Here is a 27,778-nt window from a genome sequence, read left to right as displayed (position 1 = left end):
GTACAGTGGGTTTTTTTAGCAGCTTTTTTTGCATAAGGTTAATGAGAGCTACGAGAGTGAACAAAAACAGTAAATATAAAACTAAAGGAAGAGTTGAAAGATGCTTAAAGGTGACCTGCAAAGGTGGGTGTTAGTATTGTGTGGTTTTGAGTCATGGGATCCATTATTAACATAAAAATGATGAACTATAAAACCCTTCTATCATGTCAGTACCACTATCTATTCACAGAAGTAACATGTCAGTGTTTACGTTTCAGTGTGAGTGAACTACTTGCTGATGCTGTGCTGCTGGCGTGCGTGTATCACTTCAAACAGCCAGAGGCCAGAACCAGCTCCAACCCCGTCTCCGCTATATTCCCTCGCCAGCCCTGTTGCCATGGTGAGTGCATGCCGTTTTTGTGTTGTTGCCATGGGGACCTGCGTATTACAGCCTTCATCCTGCTCTCATCATGTTTCATGAACATTTGTATGCCTCCTGTACGCTAATACCTAAAAAAAAAAGAAACCAGCAGCAGCAGCACAGGGGAGCGCCCTCAGGGATTGCCTTCTGAGAGATGACAGAAATACCAAAACAGCTGCGTGACTTTCTCACCGTGACATAGCATGTTTGACATGGGAAAATGTCGCATGTATGAGTATAAATCAGAACAACGGCGTCTCTATTTTCTGTCTCACTTGTGAGCCCGAAACCGTGAAAGGCGAGAATGCCTAATGCCTCCTACTGATATGGTAATGATATTCAAGCTAGTGTGCTTTGAGATAATGACATCATTTGTTTGCTTGATTCCTTCCTAACAATTACAGCCTGTCCATGCGTCTTAGGATTAGACTGTATATGTGTGTGTGTGTGTGTGTGTGTGTGTGTGTGTGTGTGTGTGTGTGTGTGTGTGTGTGTGTGTGTGTGTCTGCCCACATGTGTCCACTTGTATGTGCGTGAGTGCACTGTGCAGCACATGTGTGAATGTTTCTCAGGGCAGAGAGCGAGCGGCAAAGGCCACTGATGTTTTCCCTGAGTTATTTTCAAAGGAGCTTCATAGTTAATGGGGCACAACAATGTACCTGCCCTTAGGTCGTTCAGGAGTTTGGCATTTCACTACCATTGTGTGCCGGCTCCTGTATGCCACTTGCGGTCTGTTTAGTCTGTGCTTGCTTCGGTTACGTCAAAAGCAGAGCAATCATCTTTAATCATCAGGGCTTGGCTGGGTTCGCTTTACGATTTGTGGGTTTGTTCAACTTGTTTTTCATCCTCCAACAATGGTGACAGCTTGTGAATGGACAACTTGTTTTTCCTTTTTTTTCCCTCTTTCCTTTTGTTTGTTTGTTGACATCCCTTGCTAGATCTGTGCCTGGACCTGCCTGAGCCCATTTATAAGAAACCCACAATCCCACAAGATGCTTATTTGGAAAACAGTTATTTGCAACCCCGGCACTGCTCCAACTCTTTAATCAGCATTACTGTGAGGTAAGCAGCCATCACTCTTGACCATCACCCAGCACTGACCCCGAGCATATGCCCGTCTTTGTGCCTACAAATTATGTGCTTTGGAAACAGTTGTCCTTCATCGGGATCACATAAACAGCATTTGGCTGTTGTGGCAAAGATGTGATTACCACCTTTGTCTGTGCTCTGAGGTGAAGCCATAAGCAGATAAAAACAGGGACCGCCATTATGTGAGATTTTAACACTACAACAGAAGAAAATTATTGGTTTTGGAGGAGAGTTCATCTGAAAAAAAACTAGTAACCAGTCCAGGAAAGAGTCATCTTAAAAATGATGAGCTAATGTGGCCTTTACGCTCTCTCGCCACCCCTCCTTTTCATTCCATTTCCTGCTTGGGTGCTCTGAAACACCACAGACACTCACAGGAAAATGTGCAGAATATTGCCAGGAGTGGAAACAGCTTTATTTGCTCTCTCCCCCCTCCATAAACTGTACGTTGCTCTTTCTGATCCCCTGTATAGCACTCAGTACACTCCCAAGAACCTCTGTGTCCTCTGACCTTTAATAGGGGAATAACTTCCTCTGTAACTGTATACACACACGGTATGGCATGAACGGCTGTTTATTTTTATGCATGCTTATGTATGCGTGTCTATAAAAGTGATGGACACAGAGTACCCATTCAGACTTGCTGATAAGGTGAAGGTGTTAAGCTGATGAAAGCTTTCTCTTCCGTTGCTCCGCTAAGTGAACTTTACTCATACATACACACGCTCCAGCAGATCCATTACATCCGGTCTAAAACCGACTTCACTAAACGCTTCCGACGTCGTTCTGACTGTGGAAGCGTCCAGCTGTTAGTGCATTTATCATAGAGGCATGGGGCTGATTCTGGTTGTCTGTCTACTCCGCTGACACACAGCAGGAGGACGTTTCCTTGACTGGTAGAGAGGCTTTTTTTTTTTTTTTTTAGCAGACCCATCTTCTTTCTACACTCTAGACCTTACCCAACCTGTTTTTGTGCTCCATGAGTCTTTCTAAGTATTGCTCATTGAGCATCCTGTTTCTAAAATTCACAGACTCACCATCCTGTTTCAGTCATTGCAGCCTCTGAGCCCATCAGCTACTTCAGCAGTCAGCAGGTCTACCCAAGGAGTCATAATGCCTTTTGTTCTTCTTGGAATACTATTAGAATTGTTGTTGTATTATGTTATGGCGAGTACAGGTGTAAGAGCTGAATGCTACAGGTAAAAGAATAGGGTCTAAAATCAGTTGGTGAAACTAATTTCAATCAGCAAAATCACATGGAATAGATTGGTCTTTGATTGTAGAATATTTACAGCATTGATATTTGTCGTATAGGCTCAGACCTCGTCACTCCCCACAAGGACAAAGCTCACCGTGGACAGGGATGTGGGAGTGATGATAATAATATATAATCACCAATAATGATAATAATGGCAAACATACAGGTGGATGCTGGAGTTGAGGTGAGCATTATGAAATGCTATATGAACAGTGACAGCAACATTGTCACATGCATGAAAACAAAACATACATATAAAAACAAAACATTTGTACTACAATCAAATATTACAAACATGTGCAGAGAAACCAATGTGAGCGCTTCCATAGTTGCTGCTTGATCCACACACACAGTATATGATGCAGTGAGAGGAGTCTGTCATGTGGACGAGTCGACAGTCTGAGTGACATGTAGCTTGTTATTGAAGGTCATAAATCAATACATTTGTGACCTGGTGATGGTACTAGATGAAAACTCAAGCGATCACTTAAGTAAATAGAATTAAGGGACATGAATGTCAAAATTGTGCCAAATTGTATGACAATGCATCTAGTAGTTGTTGAGGTATTTCGGTCTGGACCAGACCGACCCACAGACCGACATAGCCATTCATAGAGCCGTGTTGCAAGCATGGCTAAAAAACAATGGTAATATACTTTATGCTTTTGTTGTCTTTAATGGGATGTCTTTCCAGCCCTTTGTCCCATGGTGAAGGTAAACAACATGTGCAAGCAGTGATTAACTCTAAAAACAAGTTTATTTGGTTGTAAAATAGGTAAAAGGCAGAGATCCTGTTAGTAAAGACATGCAATATGCTGTAATAGAGGCCAACCATGCCAATAAAACAACGTTCCCTCTCTGCATTTTATGATGTCGTCTCGTCTGTTTAAATGAATGAGATAAAGGGGAAATTATATTTAATGTGCCTAAAAAATGAACAACCACCAGATCAAAATTACGTCCTTTAGCAATGAGTGAATGAATGGTGTCGTGTTAGCTGAAGAAGAGGTCGAATTATTGTGAAACACACAGATGACAACACAAACCTCAAACACAGACATCTTTATCAGAATATTCCTGGTTCCTTTGCACACCTGCATGCATGAACGATCGGACAGTTTGGTCACCTCAGCGTTGGGACGAAGACAACACAGAGCTCACAGTGTTCTTTTAGTCATGTTTAAACACAAAGAGACCCCTCCTCCCCCTCCCCTTCCCCTTTTTAGTCTGTGCTGATTCACAACGGTCTGGAACCAGCCAGCTCTGGAAGCTTGTCTCCATGGAGACAAGGGTGGGTAGGAGAGTGATGATGTTGCTGGCAGAACAGCAGTCCTGAATCAACCATGTGTTTCAGTGTGTGTGTGTGTGTGTCTGTGTGTGTGGATGTGGATGTGTGAGTATACAGAAGACAAACAGAGAGAGCGAGAGAGCGAGAGAGAGAGAGAGAGAGCGAGAGAGAGAGAGAGAGAGAGAGAGAGAGAAAGGGAGATGATATTCTCCATCTAAAAAAGAGGGCCAATTTGGTTGTCTAGCATTGCACGCAACGTAGCTTTTATCCAGTCAGAGGGTGACTACGTGACCTGTCAGATCTGAGGAGGAAAAACAAACAAGCTTGTATTGATAAGTTATGCCATGCTCAGCATTGATTGATGGTACAGGCTGTGTCAAACAGAGAGTGCAAGCAATTTCTTGTGACACACACATTCTCCCATATTTAGACTGTAGATAGCAACACAGAAAAACAAGGCAACATATGACAACTCAAGCTGAAATGTCAATACAGAGGCTTGGCCCCATTCGTCATCTCCTTTGAATGTTCAGTTTAAATGGGGTGTATTGGTGTAAGTGAGGAGTCTGAGGGGTTCCATTGATACATTCTTCACAGGGCCTGACTTTAGAGGAGCGTAAAAAACATTTGGCAACATTGTCATTAGGGGTAATCTGGTTTGACAGTTAATAGTAGTGTTGGTATGAGTGACTTAAATACTTTATCCAGACAAATTACACGTCTACAGAACTGGAATATCAGGAAACAGTTACGATGAAGATGCACTGGATTTGACTCACAACTTAAGTGAATACCTGAGAGTATTTGTCTATTTGTCAGAGACAGTATGGCCCCTGGTCACAGCCATTTTCAAAACAAAATTCAAAACCACTAATTACTGTAAATATCAAAATGCCACGAATTTGCAGTTGCAGTGCCGAGTCGACGGTGATGATGATGATGATGTGGTTCAATGCAGGTGTTGAGTCGAAAAGGACAGCTTTTGTATCTGCCACTTTGTTTTGTTGACCGTCTGTGACCCACCTCACTAAAATTAAACTCAAAGCTGTGGATGCCATGGTGATGGAGAGGTGTTAATAGCAATTTTAGAGGCAGTGGAGGTGGAAATGGGGGGGAGGATCGGTTAGTCATTGTTTAGCAAGAGGTGCGTGTGTGTGTGTTTTTATGAGACATGAGTGATTGGTTGTTGGCAAGATGTGGTAAAATACTGGTTTCCTATACAGAGTCCATTGTTTTTTTGCTACTTTAGCCCAAAGGAGATGCAATTTCCTATGTAGACTAATGAAAGACGCTGAGGTTGGCCTCCAATTTGCAGCTTAACATTCAGAGGTTAAGGGAAAGTTAAGGGGAATTTATAGTTGTGAAAAATTATTATTATTCATCATGATGAAAGCCTTAATTATCCTTTATTCTATTTGAAAAAAAAGTTGGATTTCACTGTCTTCTCCATCCAGACAACATGAGGCCGGGTTAGTTTAAAAATAAAGAAAACAAAGACTTTTCAAACCTGGACTACTTAACTCCAGGCTCCTTAAAACTCTGCTTCATATTTGTGAAAACAGAAAAACAAAACAAAAACAGAGCAATTTAACTAATTTCTTTCCTAATGTGAAGGTGTGGGTCAAAATCAAATAAGAACTCAACAACTAGATTAACACAGTTTTAGGTTTCAGGTTCAAGTTTATTTTTGGCATTTTTACAGCATTTTTGCCTGCATTTAAAATTTGAGACCAGACAGGAGTAAAGGAGAGGGCAATGTAGATGCAGCAAAGGTCCCCAGCTGAAGACTGTACCTGCCTGACGGCGCTACTGTCAACAAGAAGAGAATAACAGGCTGGCTAACGTGTGCAAGCTAGCTAGCTAGGTTAGCTATTTATTAGCTGACAGTGTTAGCCTCACTCCAGTGTGTCTGCAAGTTAGCCAAACGAAGAGGGCTCAGGTGAAGGTTCATGGACAACTTTGGACCAATGTTTGATGTTTGCTGCCACCAAGGGACATGTGTTGTTGATGGACAACAACTAGACAACAAAAGCAGCGAGCCAGGTATCAGTTTTAATCCGCCTAAGGTGTCTCCTCTGGTTCATATGCAAGTCCCGTTCCCACTGTGAGAATGCTAATTTGTTGGGTCCACTTATTTTGCTACTGTGACTCTGCTGTCAAGCTAAATGCTCATTGCTGTGTCCCAAATCTATAGTATGCTAGTAGCGCTCATTAACATGTTTTAAGTGTGTTCACGCTGCAAAAGTGACTCACAAGTTAATACAGATAACAACAAACGCCTTGTTTACGTGTAAAAAAGTAGCAGATATTTCAACTTGTCGAAGTGTGAAAACCCCAGGTGTGATTACAGTTCTCATTAGTGTCATTTCTCACACGTGCATTTCATGCTTTGACAAGTCAAAATGTGAAGAAATGTTGAGTATTTCAAAAACAAAACAAATTTAGAGGAGCGATTGAAAGCTGTAAAACATGAAAACAATTAAGGGATGATGGTGAGGCAGCTCTAGGAAACAAGATGCAACATGAATGTGTATATCGTCTTTGCCATTCAGAGTGCATCAATAGACTGTGAACTATGCATTGATCATCACTCTATTTGCAAAAAAAACCCCGGTGTTTTACTTTTAAAACTAGAACATCATCTTTAAAAATGTACCTGAGGTGACTTTGATTCTGTCGTGCTCTCAACTCCCTGTTTTCCACAGTGAGCATGTGTAGAGGGCTTAGCACAGCAAAAAAACTCCTGTGCCAAAGGGCTGCTAGGGAGATAACATAGCAGAATACATTATGACGATATTAACCAAGACAACAATGAGTGAGGTTTAGAGCTGGAGGGGATACAGACTACGAGCATAATCAGATTTCTCATCACGTCACTTCAACATGAGGACACAGTGTTGTAGTTGCAGTGCCTCTGGGGGGAAAACAAATGACACTTTAATGAGTGTAATAAGACACGTTTAATATTTCCAATATCAAAACAGAAGTCATTCAGAGGGATATGGGTTAATAATTGTATTTGAATAAAAAGCAACAAGCTGGTTATCCTTTGCAATAAAAAAAAAAATCGACCTATTGAATCTTTGTTTTGTCCTCTTAAGTTGAATCACTCTGTATTCTGCCAATTTTGGTCCCACACAACCAGGCCCACCTCACATTGTTCCTCTCAACACCTCACTCATTAGTGCTGCCTTTGGTTTCACTCTCTCTGCCCTCTGTAGAAAAAAAAAGAGCTCTCTCATGCCAGTTCTCCATCTTCTGGGAATGCCATGTCGACATTAATGGCCCATTTAGGGAGGTAAATGTAATTTAATGCTGTTCCAAACTAAGTTATGTCACGCTGTAATGGCAGGTAATGGTGCTGTGTGCTGAGTCACTGGAATTAACTTATCATCTAATTCCCAGGATAGAGTGACAACCAGATGCTATCGCGTTCAGTCATTCCATGACTCAACAAACAAAACAGCATTGATTGTCATAATTGTTTACAACCAGCATGTTGAGTATTCATATGACACGGGAGCTAACCATAGAGTATTTTAGGTTAGCAATAATAAACCTAATAACTGTAATTTTATTACAGAAAACTTGCAGTATTCTTTTCTTTCCATTTTTTTTATAACACAGTCGTCAATGCCGGTATATTGTGACACGCCTAGTGTCTGCTGAATATTAATTATATTTGTAAGGGATCGTGTGCAATATGTAATCTGATGCTTAATATCAAATTTCTTCAAAAGAACAAATGAGCTTTCTCTGTTGTGTTAAGAGATGTGTTATATCATGAGTTTCACATTACATGGAGTCTTTTGAGCTTTAAAATGAAATTAGGACTCATGATCAACCCACATCATTAATATCATGTGCCAGTCTGCACTTATTGTATATATCTTTGGCTTACCTACTGGAGCTGTAAGACTAGACAAAGATTTCAGTCTGAAGAAGAGGAGAGATGACATCCAGTTTGAATTTTAGCTAGACTTTTAAAAACCTGCTGCTGCAACAACCTCGGTTAGACCTGACGTGAGCAGTTACATTAACACGCGACCATGTAAGTCAACATTTTTAGACTGAAATGAACCTGAAGCCTCAGTGGATTTTTGACTGAAGCCATCAATCATTAGGCAGCACAGACTGATCACAACTTGTTGCTTGTCAAAGCCCTCCAGCTGCACATAACATTGGAATGATCTTTGGTGGTTTTGAGGTGCATCCTGACGTGGAGTAAATATTTGAAACCTGGCAAAACGTGTGTGAGGAAGCTAAAATCCCAGGAATTTGTTTATGTCCCAAAAAAATATTTTCTGGTAGATTCATCACATGAAAACCTTTCTCTCCATTTGAATTTAAAGGCACGGAACCTTACCTGCTTACACTTTCTGTTTACTGTAAATTTGAGGATGAATATGGGTTTCTATGTGCCATCTCATCATCACTGTGCTGTTATTACCGTGCTTTGGGAGTGGCCACTTTATCGTAAAAGTAGTTATTTTCATGGAATAAAGGTAATTAGGAAGGACAGTTTCTGGTGCACCATCCCGGCTGAGGAAGTGTGCTGTCTGCCTGGTCTTGTGCTTAAAGTTAACTCCCTTCCTCTGCTTCCCCCGGCAGCTCCAGCACAGTGAGACTGGATTGTCTGGAGAGATCAGGCGACCTCTGGACATTGCAGTGTCAGCAACAGCAAGGCAAGTGAAAGACTCTTCAGCACATCTACAATTGACGCTGTGCTCGCTAGCTACAGGCCAATATTAAGAAAAACACACATCTGTCCCCCACTGACACACACACACACACACACACACACACACACACACACACACACACACACACACACACACACACACACACAGAAAGGTGAGTACAGAGATTTACAAGTGCATGCACTGTACATGCATGCATGCAGAAGACGTGAGTAAAGGCTCTGCACCAGAAGCCCAACCATAGAACTGCAAGACGCCTCAGGAGGAAAAATCAAAATACAAAAATCAATAGTCGGCTCTTTGTCATGTTTGCATAGAATGCTGCATTCATTTTCACAATAAGCAGCCAGCAGCGATGAGAGTGCATGGTACCAGGAACAGAACACTGAATAATACAATACAACAGTATTGATTTTTAGAGCACTGCACGCTTGAAAGCAGGTTGTGCCTATGCCAATTAAAAAACGTCATGTTTATTTGCTCGAGGATGATGTGTTTGAACGGGCGTTACAATATTTGCAGAGAGGGTTAACCTACCGTGATGGAGCGATTCAATGTGATACATTTACTGAGATGGGGAAACTATCAAAAATCATTTTGTGAGGGGATACAGATTTTACAAGCTGAATATTAATATGTTTGATAAATAGAGATGGATTTTTGTGCATTTCAGTGGGTTTCTTGATTCTGTCGTTTCAGCTAATCCCGAAAAACATTGAGGGGACAAATATCTCAAACAGCCGTGGGAATAATGATTCTTGTCCATTGGAAGCAGAGGAGGAAGTTGGTTGGTGTTATTTTAGAGCCACAAAGTCCATGTAGGGAGAAGGTCAAGGTGGATAGATGGCTCAACAAAATTACTTTGACACGCGAGGCTCGTGTTTGTTTACTAATCAACATTGGTTTCTTTAAGCATGACAATGAAGGTCCCCTAACCTTGACGAAGAAGTCCAACAATGCACTTGTTGGTTTTCAGTGCCAGGATGTAAATACTTATATGTAACATTTGTTGTGCAGCATAATGTATTTTGTAATTTATATTTGTTCAAGGTTTGCAGATCTAAAGAAGAAGTTTCCAGTTTCTGGTTTGCTCAGTCTTTCAGAAAAGATGGTTTCAATTAACTAAACTAACATTAGGGTTTCTTTTCCTCTCCTCTCCTCCCCCCTCCTCTCCCCAAATCTAAATACATGATAATAGATCAAAGCTTAATAACAGGTTCAGTGTTTTGTAACGCTGCTGAAGAGAATCAGGTCACTTATTATGCTCATTTGTGTGCTAATATTGGTCAGAAATACAAATGACTCCCCAAACGTTAGAATAAAACCGTTAGAATAAAAAATGGAGCCCTCCATCCTCACAACTCTTTATCAGTCAGAGAGCACCTGTCTGGACCTGACCTGATTACGGAGGAAAGTAGGTCTGAATTTTAACCCTCATTGTTGTCACACATGAAAGGACACAGCTGAAAATGAGCCACTCAGGCTGGGTGCACTTTAAAAAGGATGGGCATGTGTATGTATGTGGTCCTGTATTTCCTCTCTTTCAGAAATTTGGCATGTGTGCAGTTTTGAGAATTTAATTGGCCATTTTGATCCGTGCTCAGTTCTCTCCTGGGCCATTTGTGGCTCAGGACTTGGCTGGAGTTAGCGTCGTGTCCTCATAAGGATAGAAGTACAAGGCAAATGTGCTTTTAGCTGTGTCTAAGCTTTTCCCCAAGTACTGTAGTCGATCTTTGTTGAATCATCTATGCATCCATGCCGCTATGACCAAACGTATTGATCTTTAATTGACCATTTTACAGTTTTACACATTTGCTTGGTGGAGTGTTAGAAACACATTTTCTTGCAGAGCTTGGACTTGAGAGCAAAGGAATCTATAGATTATTGCAATAAAACAAGAGCTGCTGTCGTAGGCAAACTGATTGGGGTAATAACGACCTCGCTAGCAGTCGTCGATTACAGTTGAGTCGATTTCAAAATGTGTATTGAAATGAGATAGACATCGCCTCCGCTGTTATTCTGTGCACTGAAGCCGTCACGAAATTGGTGCTTAGCTTTGCGTGATTCACCGGAGGGTTGTTTTCATGGTGGGAGCGGCATTCATCTTATGTGATGATTGATTTCTAGTGAAAGGGGGCGCTTGATTTGTATGGAGCGCCTCTCATCGCGAGCCTGGGATGGGAACCCCCTGTAGAGCTGTCTGTTGGGCCCTATCTGGCCTCTGCATACAGCACATTGATCAGAGACGTTCGATCCCGAGCATGATGGATGTGAGAAGACACTTCACTGCGAAGGGTTGCAGGGTGGCTTTAGTCGCAGTCTGGGTTAGCTGACATGTCTGAGTAACGGTTGTGGCAGAGAATCCTTCCCACATTTACATGAACATAAGCAAAGCCTCAGCCAATTCAGTAGAGGTTTTCTATTAGTGTAGCTTCTTGGATTAATGGAGACTAGGGACATCTGCACTGTCATCCTGAAAGGACACATGCAATCTGCAAAAATCAATGTACCTTTCAAAATCTGTTGTCATACTGACGGCCTGGATCTATGAATGGAGTGTCAGAAACTGATTACATCACTGAAATATCTCGACAACTATTGGATAGATTGCTTTGAAATTTTGAACTGACTTCCATGATCCCTAGAGGATGGGATGGGTCTTAGTGACGTTGTGATCTTCTGACTTTACCTCTAGTGCAGGGAATGAAATTAGCACCTGCCATCTGCCAAACACAGGATAAAGTCTGGCTGTGGCAGGTAAATATTTCAGGTCGCCTGCCAACATGGGAGGCGACCTGAAATAGAGTCTAACTCAGTGTTCACAATTCTAAACGTGGATATAAAAAATTAGTGGCCAGTAGAAGTTGAGGAAAATAATTAACATGCATTTACATGCAGTTGCAACGATCAGATTTTATTACATCAAATTTCCGTATGGCCGACCATATTGTTTCCCCAAGGACACAGTTTATTACTACATCTTGACTTTTTTGTACGTCTGCTGCTCTTTTCATTGCCTATAAAATGTGAATATCCTCAAATATATGCCGACAACTTCCATCTCCGGTCTTGGAGATCTGAAGGCGATGTGATGAGTTTGGATGGACACACTAATGGCGATTGGCGAACTGCAGCCAAAAAGATCACAGCCTGATCCCATGGCATTGTCTGGTCCTTGCCACAAGGACAAGACTCATATATTAATGATCCGGAGACTGTACAGTTTCTTAATGTCTACCTCCGTCATTATTGTTAGAACCATAGTCATTAAATGGCCACATCCTGCATGAATATCTCATAAGTTATACCACAATTTTTTTCAAATTCTTCTTATTATAATCAGTCTGTGGATTCTTCACTATCCTAAATAATATTGGTATATGATTATCCGTCCTATATGTACTATTATCTGTATATTCAGTTTACTAGGGCTTCTCCAAGTAATTACAAATGACATGGTAACTGTAAACCTTTGAATATGGATTGATAATCATGGATGACCACAGTGACTGATAGTCTTACAGATAACCTACTACACCTGAGATCCTACTGAGCGTCTCCTCACGATGATAATCTACCCCACTACACACAGTACACACTAAACTGCTCGCTATCTGAATGTGATATACATTCTTTAAATCTGAGGATATGGAACTTGTTTGACTGGCTAGACATTTTCCATTTAGTTTGTTTCAAAATGCGATAACAGTGTGGGCTAAAGTCAAAAATGGTTCAGTAAAGTGTTTGGTGATTATCTAAACCAGAGCAGAAATGGTGCAGAAAAGATGACACCACATTTGACTGCACGTCTTCGTCTCTTTCATTCTGTTCTGTCAGTCAGATTACTATCCGTATCTCTGCCTCTCTTTCCTCACGCTATATTATCCGGGACGTAACGGCTGATTTGGGGACGCTACGCTCTGCTTCTTTAGCGGATTACTGCAACTAGAGAAATACGCCTTTTGATATGGAAATCCAACATCCCCACCAAATATGACTCCCCCTCTAAAGAATCTAGCAGGAATAGTGTGTGCACATGTTTATAAGTTAGGTCAGCAGCTGTATTCACCATGTTATCCGGGCCAAGTGTGTCCAAAGTGGTATTATTTAGTGGCTAAAGCAGCATGCAGACTTTTAACAATAGTTATGTAATAGCTGACATTTTGCACAAAAATTCAAATGCTGAACATACATTGTTATTATGCATCCATTGTAACAGCTCTAGATATTTAGATGGACATATTTCCACTTTTATACAGACTTTGAAGGTCTTGCAGCCATTATTCATATGAATGAGAACATTTTCTCGAAACAAGAAGATCTTTTTCTTCGTATAGCCTAACAAGGTGCTGTCTAGTCATGAAATTGTTTATATCTTTTCATGTTATGATGACTAACGTGTCTCATCATAGCACAATAGCAATAATATTTTCTGGTATCATCTTATAATGAGAAAGATTTATTGATGGTGGCATCACATACATCTACTAGTCCATGAGTAGATTCTTCCTTCTGCGCTGTGATACGGTTAGTAGGTGGAGTTCAGTAGAAAGAAAATAGTTCCTACTAGTGCTGGGCGGTATACCGGTTTCAATTTCCCGTATGATAATCATTTTTCATACACCGCCATACCGGTGAATAGCCGAAACAACTGCTGTAACTCTTCAACAGGCAGCAAACTATATTGTTCACCGCGAAGAGCGCTACGGTTGGAGCTAACGCGAGTTGTGTATTGAGTGGGACCCCTAAGTTATGGTTATAACTTTATAACACAATTAATAATCCACAACTAACTTTCTTTAACAGGGCAAAACACCACGGCACACAATTTGTAACACTAATAATTGTACATTTATCAAATTACACCGCCGAACGGCATGCTGGGTACAGCTCGCTAGCTAGCCCGTTAGCTAATCTGTTAAGAGCTAGGAGAGGCTCCGTCGCTACAGTAACGTTACATTAAAGAACAGAAAAGAGCGATGCAGGGTGAACAAAGAGAGACCGGAGATGCACTAATATAATGTGTGCCCAGGAGAGGAGCTGTGTCTGCTGTCAACCAGTAACGTTAGCGCTAGTGAAACAGTGAAGCCAAAGGGTCAGACATCGCTTGAAGAGGCATTTGCTCGAGGCACTGCATATGACAAGAAAAGCAAGCGGTGGAGCGACATTACGAACGCAATAACGATTCACCTATGCAAGGACATGGTCCCGCTACAGACTGTCGAGAAAGACGGGTTCAGAGCAGTGATTAAAACACTGTATGTCTTACCGGGACCAAGCGGACCTACGTACACTTTTCTCCAACAGTGTAGGTCAGTTTATAGTGTTTAAACTGTCTTAAAATATTACAACTTACGTTGCAGTTTGCGCAATAAAAATTGTTTACATTCTGCAACTGTTTCATGCAACATTTTGTGGGGCCAAGCAAACCCTCTTGTAACCAAAGCCTTTATACATGATGACATTAAAATGTTTTTGTATTCTATGTACTCCTGACAGTAGAGTAATCCACCATAAACCTATATAAAAGCCCAGTCAAGGAAAGAAAAAAATACCGTAATATACCGTGAAACCGCCAGAATCTTAAAAAAATACCGTGATACAAATTTTTGGTCATACCGCCCAGCACTAGTTCCTACATGAAGCTGCTCACAACCCAATCTGTGGATTATCTTGAGTAACTGGGTCATTATTTCTGTTTCATTGCTGCCGAGTGCCATTTAGTCCCATTATATTCAAGGGACGGCGGACATCTCTACAGCCGATATCTCCAAAATGAAATAACTCACACCAAAACAATCCAGATTGATAAATAACACTACATGCGAGAGGAAACATAAGTATTTTGGATTTTGGGGGGACCTGTCCCTTTTAAATTCTGTATGACTTTGTGGTGTTTCCTTATGTGAGGTGTGAGGCTTATAAATCACAATAAGCGACTGGCACAATCAATGATAACCGCTGCTGGCACCAAGCCAGAGAAACCACACCCTGAAACACACACACACACACACACACACACACACAAATGTGCACAGTATACATCAGCTGTAAGCACCCACAAAATCAAACGTGCACACATCCCCATCAGTTATACTGTACATGCTCATTTACTGTCACACAAAATGGAGTGAAGCTGCAGATTAATGCATGAAGCAGTATGTAATCCTTCTCTCCTCTCACTCTGAGCGTTGTAGATGGAGGAAGGTGGAGGGAAGAGAAGATGACAGAGTGGAGGATGATGGTCTCGACTGGAGGACATCATGTCACTGGTGTTACAGCTGGTAATCTGTCCTGAGCTTTCACTTAGCTAGAGCACATGCGTTGGGGTTGGGAAACCGTTATTGACAATTTTGGTGTAATATTTTTTATTTAATCTGTGCTAATATATCTAAAGCCTAATACCTGAAGTTTCTTTCCTATAACATTTTTATTCTGTAAATAAAATATATGGCATCAAGAGGTCTGTGGCACAGCTCCTACCTCCTCTCTCCTCTCTAATGGTGACTTGTATTTAAGTGTAATCCATAGACTGTATACTGTGTAAGATTTGGACGTGGTCACATGTGACGTCACCCATTGGTTTGTGGACTGCCTTGATTTTGGCATTTTGGCCGTCACCATATTGTTTTTTTGTCTGTCACCATATTGTTTTTTTGTCCGTCACCATATTGTTGTGGTTTTTTGCAGCCAGAAGTGACATGAGAGGGTGAAGCTAAGTCCAACCGAACGCTAAATACGAAATTTTTAGGAAATCCATAAAGGTTATTATTAACAAACTGTAAGCACTTTGTGAAAGGGTTTAAGTTGTACGAAGAAAACACGGCAGTGACCTGTCAATCACAAGTTCGCCATGCCCTAAAGCATACCCTCCTTTATCATCTATTTTACTCTAAATGGAAACATAATTAACTAAATTAACATCATGCTGTATTGAAGAGGACTTGCAACTAGCGATTGAGACCATAAACTCATGTTTGCAATGTTTATTAAGGTAATAAATCAAGTGAAAATGAGGGTCAACTTCTCATAGACTTCCATACAATCTGCTTTTTGCAATCAGAGGAGTCGCCCCCTGCTGGGCATTAGGAAGATGTTAAGTTTAAGAGACTTCTGCACTGGCTTCACTTTTTCCTGCCTGGTGCAATCGCATATACTCTAATAGTTCTATTATAACACAATTTTGGCAACACCCCTGTATGGTAATTTTCATGTAAACACCTGATTGTCTGGACTGCATTAAGCCTATAATTATCATAAACAAAACCTCAATATCACCAGTTTAACTACGTCGATTCATGCATTAGTTTGATTTGTTTATTATGTCATCGTTCAGTCTGTTTTCATTCAGTTATGCATGTGCCAGAAAGACTGCAGAGTTACTGAAGCAGAGCAGTGTTTCTGTACACAAACAGCAGAGAAGCCGGTGGTGATGGGAAAGTAAACTAAATTGAAGTAAACTCATCCCACTCCCTCCATCTTCCTTCTCTAATGAGATGTTTCCTGTTCGCTACACTACAAGCTGACAAACATTTACCCGTCATCCCATTATCACAGTTGTTGTTTCTGGTTGTGTCTCTTGGCCAGTGTTTCTGTTGAAAAATAAATGAATATCTCAGCGGATGTAACTTATTTAAGTAGAGAATGGATTGATAAATATTTCATCATGTAAATCGTGGCGTTATGAAGGTGGTGTGGTGACATAGAGTATCTAATTTGATTTCATTCTGAAACTGCTCTGCCAGCTCTTCAATATTGTTATTAAAGAGACAATACAGTTAAAAAATAAACATGTCAGTGCTCTCTGCTGGAAAAACGGTTTAACCCTGTCTCTAAATTAAACATATTTTGGGGATTTTTGTACTGAAATCTCTTGCTTCTTATTGACAACAAGCTGATATCGGCCATTATATCAGCCTGGGCGATTTATCGGTTGAGCTCTGGTTGTCAGAAAGTGAGTTTTGTGTTATTATTTGACTGCTGAAGTCGGTATTTATTGGCCAAAGATGTCGTTGTGGAAGTGTAGGGTCCACCCTTAGGTAATCACTGTTAGCTCTGTTAGCACTTTTGATGTAGCTGGGAGCTGCCAGCTCAGCCGCCGGCGTTGTTCAGAGCTGTGTGGACGCAATAGATATGCTCTGGATTTCAGATTTTGCATATTTTTAGTTGATGCATCTTTGCATCTGTTTTTGTCCACTTGTTCCTTTCCATTGGAAACAGGTTTTCCTAAAGATACTGGCCTCCGTCTCTCTGTTTTGAGGCCAAGGCCTAATTGACACCAAACGGCATGCTGGGGATGGCATACAGCTTGTCAGGAGCAGGAGGGAGGGAGGGAGGGAGGGAGGGAGGGAGGGAGCGAGCGAGCGATGGTTAACGGCAATAAACCCCCCAGAATAAAGAACCTGTTGTTTAGAGGGAAATCACAACAAACCCTGCCACTCTCTGCCTCTGTCTGCTGCTCATTTGTTCTTTCATCCTCTCCCTGGTTTGTCTGTTTCACTGATACCACATTGTGTTCTCGCCCTCCCTACCTCACTCCTCCCCATCTCCCACTGTCATTTTCTCTCTCCTGTCCGTTTCTCACCCCTCCTTCCGATCTCTCCCTCTGTGTCACCCAGGGCTTTTTGTTCCCATTTTCTCCCCTTCTCCCCAATCCACTCGCTCTCCTCCTGCCTCATTAGCAAGATGATTCATCGGTGGTGAGCTACAGCTTGTTGAATCTGGGAAGGCGTGGTCTTTTTCTGCCTTTTTGGACTCTCTCTCTGTCTGTTGGTTGGATAGTGTTTGGATATTATCAACCTTTGCATGTGCGTCTCCTGTTCTTCTTCACCCGTACGTCTGCCTGTCACACACACACACACACACACACACACACACACACACACACACACACACACACACACACACACACACACACACACACACACACACCTCAATCCACCAGTCAGCCAGTGCCGGGTGCAGTTCTGTTCCAGTTTCCAGTAAGCTGATCTTGCTGGCAGAGGCTAGTGGGGAGACTTCCTTTTCTGGAAGGACCTGATGCATCGTGTTAATGATCCCCCCTCTCTCTCTCTCTCTCTCTCTCTCTCTCTCTCCCTCTCTCCCTCCCTCCCTCTACGTCTCTCTACTGTAGAGTTTCATTTCATATCACAACGTCTGAGCAAGGAGCAACAGCAGAAATCCTCCAGCCGGCACAGTGAAGATTTCTGTGTTGATCACACCCCCCTCTTCTGTCTCAGCATAACGCTGTTTTCTCTTTTCACTAACACCAGTAACACCATTTCACACTCCTTTCCCATCATTTTCTTTCTTTCTGTCTTTTTCTCACTCTGTCTCTCTTTGTTTGTGTCTCTCCTCACATTTTTTTTGTGTGTCTTTCATCTCTTTTGAAAGAGCGTCTCCAGTCTCCAAGCTCAGGTAGGCAGCACATCATCCAGGAACACACTCCTTCAGTCTACCGCTCTCTGTTTTTTTTTTTTCTTCCTTCCTTGATCACACACCATCAACGCCCTCCACCTCCTCATCCTTCTCCGACGCCTCTATCTCTCTACTCTCCTCCTGCCTCCACACCCTGCCTCTGAGTGCACTGGAGAGAGTCGCCAATTGCGCACGGCAAAGGCAGCAAGTGGGAGTGGACCTCGGCGAGCGTGCTTGCAAGTGTGTTTGCGAGTGTGTGTGTGTGTGTCTGTGTGAACGTGGAGAGGAAGAGGAGAGGAAGAGGAGGAGGAGGAGGCAGAGAGCATCAGCACAGTCCTCCCAGTCTCTCCTCTCTCTTCACGCGCACTCCCACTCTGCATGGAACAATCCTTCCCTCACTGCTTCTAGATGGACATTTCTGTGGCAACGTTTCGCCTGTGAAGACAGCAGCCGCTTGCCGCTCCACTCCACAAGCTCCTACATGCTGGATTAAAAACAAAAAAAAAGTGAGGAGAGGAGAGGAACAGGGGGAGATCTCCGAACATGAGTGAGGAAGCTAAGGAGAAAGCAGGCGGCGGGAAAGCAGCACATCGCAAGAAGAAAGGCAAAAAGGTATGAGAGAGGAAGCGCTCTCTTTGTCTTGGTGTGCTTCCTTTTGCTCAGTTGCTCAAAATGTGTGTTTTCGTGCATTTGTATGGGAAGTAAGAGGTTGTTGGGTGAGGTGAGATAAATGGGTGAGGTTGATGAACCCATTATAAAGTGACTGAAGGCGTGTTTGACCATGTTGTTACTGGTTTTTAGACGTTTTTTTTGGTTAGATCATTCATTATGATCAAGTCTTGATTTCTCCGCACATTTCAGATGTGTACGGTCGAGGGGGGGTTTGTATTACTTGAGAGACAATTTATTCAACGTACAGCCTGTACACCCCGCTTGTATTTCTGTGAATTTTACTGTCAAGTGTTTTCACGCTGTGGCACAAGAAATAAATGTTTGTTTAGCCTCACCTGGAATTCTTCCAAAGCCAAGTGAAAAGCCGTCTGTCAGTCACCAGTTATTACTGACACAGCGACTGGTCGGACTGGTTGTTTTTTGATGTGGGTGATGTGCAGGCGGAGCAGTGGTATGTAAAGTGGAAAGAGACTGTGTATTATGGGAGGCAAGGGGATGTCCTCGGGGTTAGGGTGGGGGCAGCTGAACGCATGCATCACACAGGTATCTGTTGTGCTGTCAAACTCCTGCACAACTGTGTGTGTGTGTGTGTGTGTGTGTGTGTGTGTGTGTGTGTGTGTGTGTGTGTGTGTGTGTGTGTGTGTGTGTGTGTGTGTGTACACATCTGAGACACGCACCGTATGTAACGTATGCATAGCTGTCTTGTTGTTTTCCTCAGCAGTTGTTATTATGGCTTTTAATTGAAGGTGTTTGAAACCACAGAAACATGTTTTGACTTATGGAGTGGAATGTGTGTGCGTGTGCGTGTGCTCACATGTGTGTACTTATAGGTCGGTGGTTCATAGTTTTCACAGAATGTGAATTCGTGGTATGAGCACGTCTGCTCCTGTGCCTCCCATGCTGTTGTGTCAGTGTGGCTGTAGATAAATGTGTTTTTGTTGCAAAAGCCACTGATCTTGCACAGTGTCACAAAATACACCGGTTTGCACACACACACACACACACACACACACACCGAGTATTTTCCAGACCATTTGAGCTTGGACAGGGTTAAAGCTACAGTCGAGGCGGCCCTTGAGACGAGGGATTTGCTGGACAGGGAAAGACCAAAGCAGAGCAGAGAAGCCCAGCTACAGCAGATGGCCACTGTACGTTTAACAAGGCTCAGTGAATCTGTTATTGAGGAGAAAAAAATATTCACTGTTTCCCATTAAATATTTTATAGCTGCTGTGTTATGTGCCACCCTCAGTGGTGAAGCTGTCAGCCCGGTTCCTCGGTGACGGCAAGAGACGAGATGAAGTGTTGACTTAAAGGGCTGACACACAGTTGGTGGTGTAGGTATGTGTATGTGAGCAAAGTGAACCTTTTCTTTTTTACCTCGAGACAAACTGATACAAAATAATGGTTGAACCGTATGAATGAAATGCAAATTGTAAGAAAGAAATGCAAATATAAAAAATGATGTCCGTGAAAATGTATCTTTAGGGGATATAATATATTCATGATGGTCGTTTCTTTGACCTTACGGAACCAAAATATGTAAAAGGAAGCCTTTTAAATGTATATATTATAATTTCCGATATCAGCATAAACGTGGTACTTTTTACTGGCTCCTTTTCATTCATTTATTTATATGACTGTCCTAGAAACAGATTGTGTGACAGAGTTACCCCAAGGGGGTGAATAAAGTATCTTCTATCAATCCATCTAAACGTCTGCAGATTATTAACAACAAAAAAGCACTACAGAAATATGATGTATTAGTTTGAATATACATAATATAAAAACTGTGTCTCCATTACATACTTTGTTCACCAGAGAGAACTCACAAGGTGATTTTTACACTGTAATACATATATGTCCCACTCACGACATATTTTGGTCACAATTAAAGGATCTTAAACAAACTGTTTGTTTATATTATGAATTTATGTAAAAAGGAAATAAAGAATATTGACTCCTTAGAACCAGCTTTATTGGAATATGTCATACAATATGTCAATGTGCATACACAGAAATAGTCAAACTGCTAAAACAAGAACACCGAAGCGGGTTAAAGGTGAAATATTAACATTTAACTCTGCGCAGATATAAATATATATTAAAAAAGTGCAAAAACATTTGTAGACAGTTAGACAATAGTGCAATGGTGCAGAGTGCAAAGGGTGCTTGAATAAATATGGGATGATTTATGTAACAGATTGCGTTATATACACAAAGTAGGTGGATATGACAGTACAAACATGCAGCGTGCTTATATTTGACAGTGATTCTGTATTTACATGTTAAAAAGATATTTAAACAACAATATCGGATCTCAGATTTAAAAAGTCTTCAGTATTGATGTCTGTATCAGCCTCAGAAATCTAGTATTGATCATGCTGCTCTTAATCACACGGAGTGAAAGGAGTATGAATAATGTTTTTAGGCAGAACGTTAAATATCAGTTATTATGAAGACGCAATTCTTCTCAACATCAACTCCATTTCCCAACAGATTAAGATAAAGGAGGTTGGGTTAAACTCACTAATGGGATTATCACACAGACCAAAAGTTCTCCGTTCATATATTTTCCCCGACACGTCTCGTTATCTCTCCCACACAAGCTCCAGACTGCAGCCATGAAACGATGCATATTAATGCATCTTCACACACTGTATGTACTGTATGTCGTTTGTTTTCACGTGTACATGTGTGTCTGCGCCTTACTCAGTGCGCATGTGCATGCCAGATGTGTTAATGATTGTAGCCATGGCAACTAGTTTCTGCTCTGAGCGAAGGATGTCGAGAGAGAGAGAGAGAGAGAGAGAGAGAGAGAACGAGAGAGAGAGGGGGGGGGGGTGGACTGGTGAACTTGGTGGCCAGAACAGAAATATATTTTTCATGAGGCAGCTGCTGTGATGGGGAAAGCTCAAGGATACAATCAAACATCTTTTGACTGAAGGTCTCAGACTTATCGTGATTATGACGCGGCTCGTAAATCATCACCAAACACCAGTTTGGTGGGTGTTTGTGCTCATCAGTGTGTGTGTGTGTGTGTGTGTGTGTGTGTGTGTGTTTAGGTCTAGCGTGTGTACATTTGTAAGTGTTTGATTGTGAGTTTGTGTAGCACTTTGATGTTTCTCCAAATGCTCTATGATCTCAGAGAGGCTTAATGATAAGAATTTGATGTAGTGATAGAGATAATGAGGATTGCATAACACACTCTCACACACACACACACACACACACACACACACACACACACACACACAGACAGTATTAACAGGAATTTGGTTGCATACAGTCCCACCACACTCAAGCTTCTGTTGGGTCAAGCGAAACCCTTTTATTGAATATTCGTACGTGTGTGTGTGTGTGTGTGTGTGTGTGTGTGTGTGTGTGTGTGTGTGGGTTTGTCCGTGCATGAAGTACACTCTTGTCTCTGGACATCTGGTTAGCTGTGCTCTGTTGGGTTTCACTGTAGTTAAATTGGACATGGAACAGTTTTCTCTGCACAAAAGCAGAAAGAAATAAGGGAGAGAGATGAATGACCCCAGGGGACATTATATAGAAGTATCTCACTTCCAGAAGCCTGATAACTATAACTGAGCTCAACGGAATTCCTCTGCATGACCAAAAGAAGAGACAAAATGCTTATATCATCAGAGACTTACATAACCGTTTATGTACATTAGCCTATATCCAATGAGTGAACTGAGAAGAAGAATGTTGTTTATTATGGTGCATCTGGTTGAATTGAAATTAAAACTTAGATGACGGAGAGAGAAAGTAGAGCTCAGGATAACTGTACAGCTCGCCCACTTCAATGCCTTTTCCAAAATAAATCTCAGCAAAGTAAACATATGGTTATATAAGAGACGCATACACGCCAACCAGTGCTTTAGAAACACCATAGTTTTCCCAGGTTTCTGCCCTCCAAAAATATGCTTCCCTCAACTGCACGATATGCTGTAGGTTTACACTGTTTTAGTGTTTTTTTGTCAAACATACTGATGGAGGGAGACAGTTGAGAAATGTGGTATCAATGAAACGTCGAAATTCTGTCACAAACAAGCCACTGCTGCTGATCATATTCCTCCACAGCCAGTTTATTCTGCTGCCACTCCTCACAGTATATTTCACACTTACAAAAACAGCTGAAAGCGATACGGAGAGTTCATCTACGTGTTGCTTTATATTTGCTATAAGTGACACAGAAGCTTTTATAAGCCAGCTTCTCACCAACTGAACTTTTAATGGTAAATGTTTTTTACGGCACTATGGATAGATCTGCAGTAAAAATGAAATAAAGAAAATAAAAAAAGGACAGATGACTTCAGCTCATTTTCCTCATCCTTGCACTTTTCACAGGACTGTATACATGTCTCTTTTGTGTTGCCTGTGTTGTCTTGTTCCTAATGAGACAGCCAGGCAGCCAGACTCGGGCAGCTCTGCTCTTTGTCTCGGATGGAAAAACCCTGCCAGAAACAGAGAGCCCCGCGTCTGGAGGACTGGTGGAATAAGCCGTTCTGTGACAGTGCCTTCAAAGAGAAACGACACATCACATCCTCCAGATAACAGCAGGGCACCGGTGAATGTGCTGATGGAAGATGTGAAGTGTGTGTGTGCGTGTGTGTGTGTGTGTGTGGAGAGAGACTAAGAGAGCGAGAGCAAACTAAGTGCTGCTTTTGTTTTTCCAGATTAGGCTAATGGACTTGGCACAGATCAAATCCTTAAGAGGGGTAGGTAATACTTCATGGGCTGTTTGGGCAGAGAGTACGGGGAGGAAATGTGTGTGCTTAAGGGGGAGGTACAGTAAATACAGTATTCTGCTAAAGAGAGCTGAAACACTTCATCGATCAACAAAAACAGAATCCACAAATATTTTGATGACTCATTCATCGTTTGTCATCTGCGAGCAAAAATCCCAAAGATTCCCCAGTTTCAGCTTTTCTGTGTTTAGTATAATTGTGAACTGAATATCTTTTTTTGTACTTTTGGTCGGACAAAATAAGATCTTTTAAGACGTGTCACGTGTGACTCGGAGAAGCTCGGAATCTAGATTAGTCAAGAATATATTCGGCAGATTCATCAATGATGAAAATAAGGATTAGTTGCAGATCTAGCGCTTAATGAAGGCTTAATCTGTTTGATACACATTAGATTGAAACGTGGTAAAATGTGGAAATTACACATAAAAAAAGCTTTTCAAATGTCAAAGTACATTTAACTTGTTTTGGGTGTCACGTCAAGCTGGTTCCACAACTTTTTGCAGTCGCACACACACACATAAAACACCAGGCATTTTCATTTCACTTGAATATTGATGTCAGTGTCAGGCCCAAAAAAATCCTGTAACCTGTGATTCCTCCTCACATCACCTCCTTGACATTCTCTGTTTCCGCAGCAAATCCTGGTTTGCAGCATAGAAATGTGATGCCTTATATAAAGCCGCACACACACATGCACACGTGCTGTATCAGAGTGTGGAGGTGTGAGTAAGTGCACATGCGTGCTCCCTTCGGAACCTCTATAAATGTATGCATGCATGTGTGTAGGTGGCTGTATTCCTGCCGTTTCTGCGTGGATGTGTGTTTGAGGGAGGTAGGCGTCCGCGGAGCCCGGGCACAGCTGCACGCCCCGGGGAGAGGGCAGAGGGATCGGCCTGTCAGAGCTCCATCACTCTCAGATTAACTGTCTCTGCTCCTCCCTTTCCACTGAGGGAGGGAGAAAGGGATGAGGTGAAGAAGAAGACAAGCAGCCAGGGGAGAGGAATATGGAAAGAAGGAGGTGAAATAGAGAGGGCCGAAAAGGCCGAAGTGCGAGCGAGGTGTGAGCCTGAGAGTGGCAGAGGAGTAGATGGAAAAGGAAGTGTGAAAGGAGGAGCGTTTCTTTCTCCGTCACCTTGGAGCGCTCCCTCCCAAACTGCTGTAGGGGAGGATTGTGGGGCCAGTATGCTTCATCAGGGGTGCTGCTTCAGAAAACCCCCTCCCTCAATGCTTTTACAATGTCGCAATCGGGAGGGATTTCTTAAAAGAAATGACAATCTGACATTAATTTATGCATCGGTTGGCCAGGTGTGTGTTTTGCCTTCTGATGCGGTCGGGCGACACGTCGTACAAACTTCTCAGCCGTCTATAAATCCTGCATGAATGACTGGTTACCTTGTTTACTGACCGGTGATTTGACTCGACTAATCGCTCGCTGGTTTAATTACAAGTCAGCTTTCTGGAAACGAACCTAAGCAGCTTTTGTTGTCAAGACAAAGACATGAGTTTATATAGAAATAGAGAAGCCATGGCCAACTAACAAGGCTGTTGAACCAGACCTAATCAACAAGGGCTCGCCACTCTTCGCTCTGTCCCGCCACAAACCTCTATCCACACCCGCCCCCTCCATCAACAAAGGCAAGCAATTTGAAGAAATGCCCTGGTGAGTTTTTTTTATGTTCTGTCGGCGAGAATGAATCAATACCAGTGAGAGTTCAGTGCAATTTAAGTTGAGTCTCTCTCTCCCTGTAAGAAACAGCCACAGTGTTGGGCTGTTATCTGGTACAAGACTGCTTCTGTCTATTAAACAGACAGAGCACAACCTCTTTTAATTAAGACAAGGTCAGGCCTCAGTCTGAAAAATAATGATGTCGTATTAGGGCAATTGTAGGCAAAAAAATAATAATAATGACAGAGCTAGGGGAGAGAAAAAAACCTCTGAATTTAAAAGAAAAATACTTCAGGTTATATACATTTATAGTTCAAAACTCATGAAAGTATTGTTTTTTTTGTTGTTGTCAAGGATCCACATCGCTTTACTTTGCATGTTGGATCAGCCTCATCACACCACAGAAAAGACTTTATAATTATGAAAATAAATAACTGTATGACTTTAATCTTGGAAATTCAGAGTTTTTTCTTGTAATATAACCCCCCCTCCCACTGCTCCGTATTTTATTATTGTTTTAAAAAAAAAAAATGTAACCCAAATTTACCTAAATTTCCAGTTTGGTGAATAATATTTTGGGTGTGCTTTTATTCAGAATACAGCAAACAAACAAACAGCCATTCCATATGAATGAAATCGCTGAATTGGCCCTCAAATTTGAATGCAAAAAGGTCCAAGATCTCCAGCCTGGGCCGCTTGGTGACCCAGACTGCTGTTGCTTTGTGACGTCTGCGATGTAATAATGTGTGCTTTCATATCCACACTTGTGGTGTTTTTCTCTGCTGGCAGTCTGAACCCCGGCAGCCTCTTCCGTTTCCCACCACTCCGTCTGGAAGGCTCTTTACATCTCGCTCTGTTGTGCACCTTCCATTCCTCCTCTTCCACTCCTTTTTTTCCTTCTCTTCTTCAAAAGACTCCGCAGTGCGAGTCAGTAATGGAAAATGAGCGAGAAATAGAGAGTTCCACTGTCAGATTTAGAATCCCCTTTTTATCGAGTTTCGGGATCCTCCTTAAGCCTCTCCTGGCTCGGCGTCGCCATGGCAACTGTTAAATGCAACAGGAGCAGGATATCAAAAAGCTTTTGTTCTTCTGTACCAAAAGCAATAACAGTGTTTTACGCTCACTGTGTTGTCTGCCGGCCGTGTTGTGACCGCAGCATTTGTCTCACTTGATTTGATCAATTATACAACACCAGTGGTTTTTACTGCGGCTTAAAATCAAGTATGAAAACAAAAACACCGTATGTAAACAGTTAAAGATCGCTGGTTTATTTTTAGGCCATGCTAAATTAACATGAGTCACAGATGCACTGGCTGTTAATTGTTCTCCCCGCAAAATTAGTACCTCAGAAATGGTTGTATGAGGTGCTAATAAGGCTTGACTATAACACTATAGCTATTGTGTGAGGAATGACAAAGATCACGCTATTCCCACACTAATTCCCACAGTAAAGCATCAGGCAAAAGACATCTTGTCACGTGATGTAAATTCCTGTCTTTTGTGTTTGATGTGCAGGCTGATTGTGTTTATTCACAATAAATGCGTACAGCAAGCTGTAGTGGGTGAAACAGATTTCAGTCTCAGATTTCAGAGCAGTGGCTCTATCAGTGACAGAAAGCCCGATGTCGTTTTCAATTAAATGAACTTTAATCACAGTTTAATTAATTGAAAAGGAGGGAGGGGGAGGGGGTCTGCGTCCGTCGCTGTCTCTTTTGTCCTCAGGTGTTTGTATGAATCAGATGATGTATCGTGAGATCGGGGATACATCCACAGTGGAGTCAAGCCAGATGGCTCACGCCTGCTTCCTCCGTGAAATGGAGAATGAAAAGCTTGCTGGTGAATAAAATAGGTAAACTAAATGAAAGATGAAGTGTGTAATCACAGGCAGAGGAGCTAGCTGCAGCCTCTCCCAAAAAAGGCCATGTGTTTAGACCCTTCTGCTGGCTCTCAGCTTGACGATGCACTTAACAGCAGGATCTGGCTTCCTCTGAAATTGAAATTGTCTGATAGATCGCCGCAGAGCTGAGGCTGTGTTTTGAAATGGAGAGCAGATCGCCAATTTAGCACCATTCTTGTCAAACTGTTGCCGGAAAACCAGGTTGAGGGAGACATCCTGGAGATGATTTTCATAGTCTTATTGTTGGTGTCTAGATTTGCATGTTTCAGACCAACGCTGGCTCCTACACATGACTAATTTGCTTTACCGTTTACATTTTGACGGACACATAGTTGCTGACTGGATTTTGCTTGTTGGGAGGCAAAACAAGCACTTTGGTTCAGGCTAAGGAAAGGTCATGGTTTAAGTCGATCGATCACGTGCCTCGTGCTTCAAGTCGCTGTTGACTTTTTCAGACCATCTTTCCCGAACATTAAGCAAGTGCTGTGATTACCTGAACATACTGTATAAACAATATAATAATACAATACACGGCTATACAAGTCGACATGGCAAAAGTGGAAATTGCAGAGAAACTAATTAAATCCAAATTTACTGATATGTTCAGTATCAACATTTCGTCATTACGTTGACAAA

General features: G+C 42.0%; 1 protein-coding gene across 2 annotated transcripts in view; it reads left to right on the top strand.

The window, feature by feature from the left end:
• Nucleotides 1-17,525: 17,525 nt before the first annotated feature.
• LOC137879462 (ankyrin-3-like) overlaps nucleotides 17,526-27,778 on the top strand; it is a 122,521-nt gene continuing 112,268 nt past the window's right edge. The window contains exon 1 of one of the 2 annotated variants that reach the window (XM_068720321.1): nucleotides 17,526-17,567. In XM_068720321.1, coding sequence (XP_068576422.1) covers nucleotides 17,541-17,567 — 27 coding nt within the window. In that variant the 5' untranslated portion in view covers nucleotides 17,526-17,540. Of the gene's footprint in view, nucleotides 17,568-17,866; nucleotides 18,765-27,778 lie in introns of those variants that run through there. The other variant, XM_068720279.1, reaches the window with a different exon arrangement.

Source organism: Cebidichthys violaceus, unplaced genomic scaffold (assembly GCF_023349555.1).
Source record: "Cebidichthys violaceus isolate CVI_PGR_0920_01 unplaced genomic scaffold, fCebVio1.0.p SCAF_10, whole genome shotgun sequence".
NCBI lineage: Eukaryota > Metazoa > Chordata > Actinopteri > Perciformes > Stichaeidae > Cebidichthys > Cebidichthys violaceus.
Note: the sequence above shows the minus strand (reverse complement) of the source record. Positions and strands in the feature narration are given on the sequence as shown.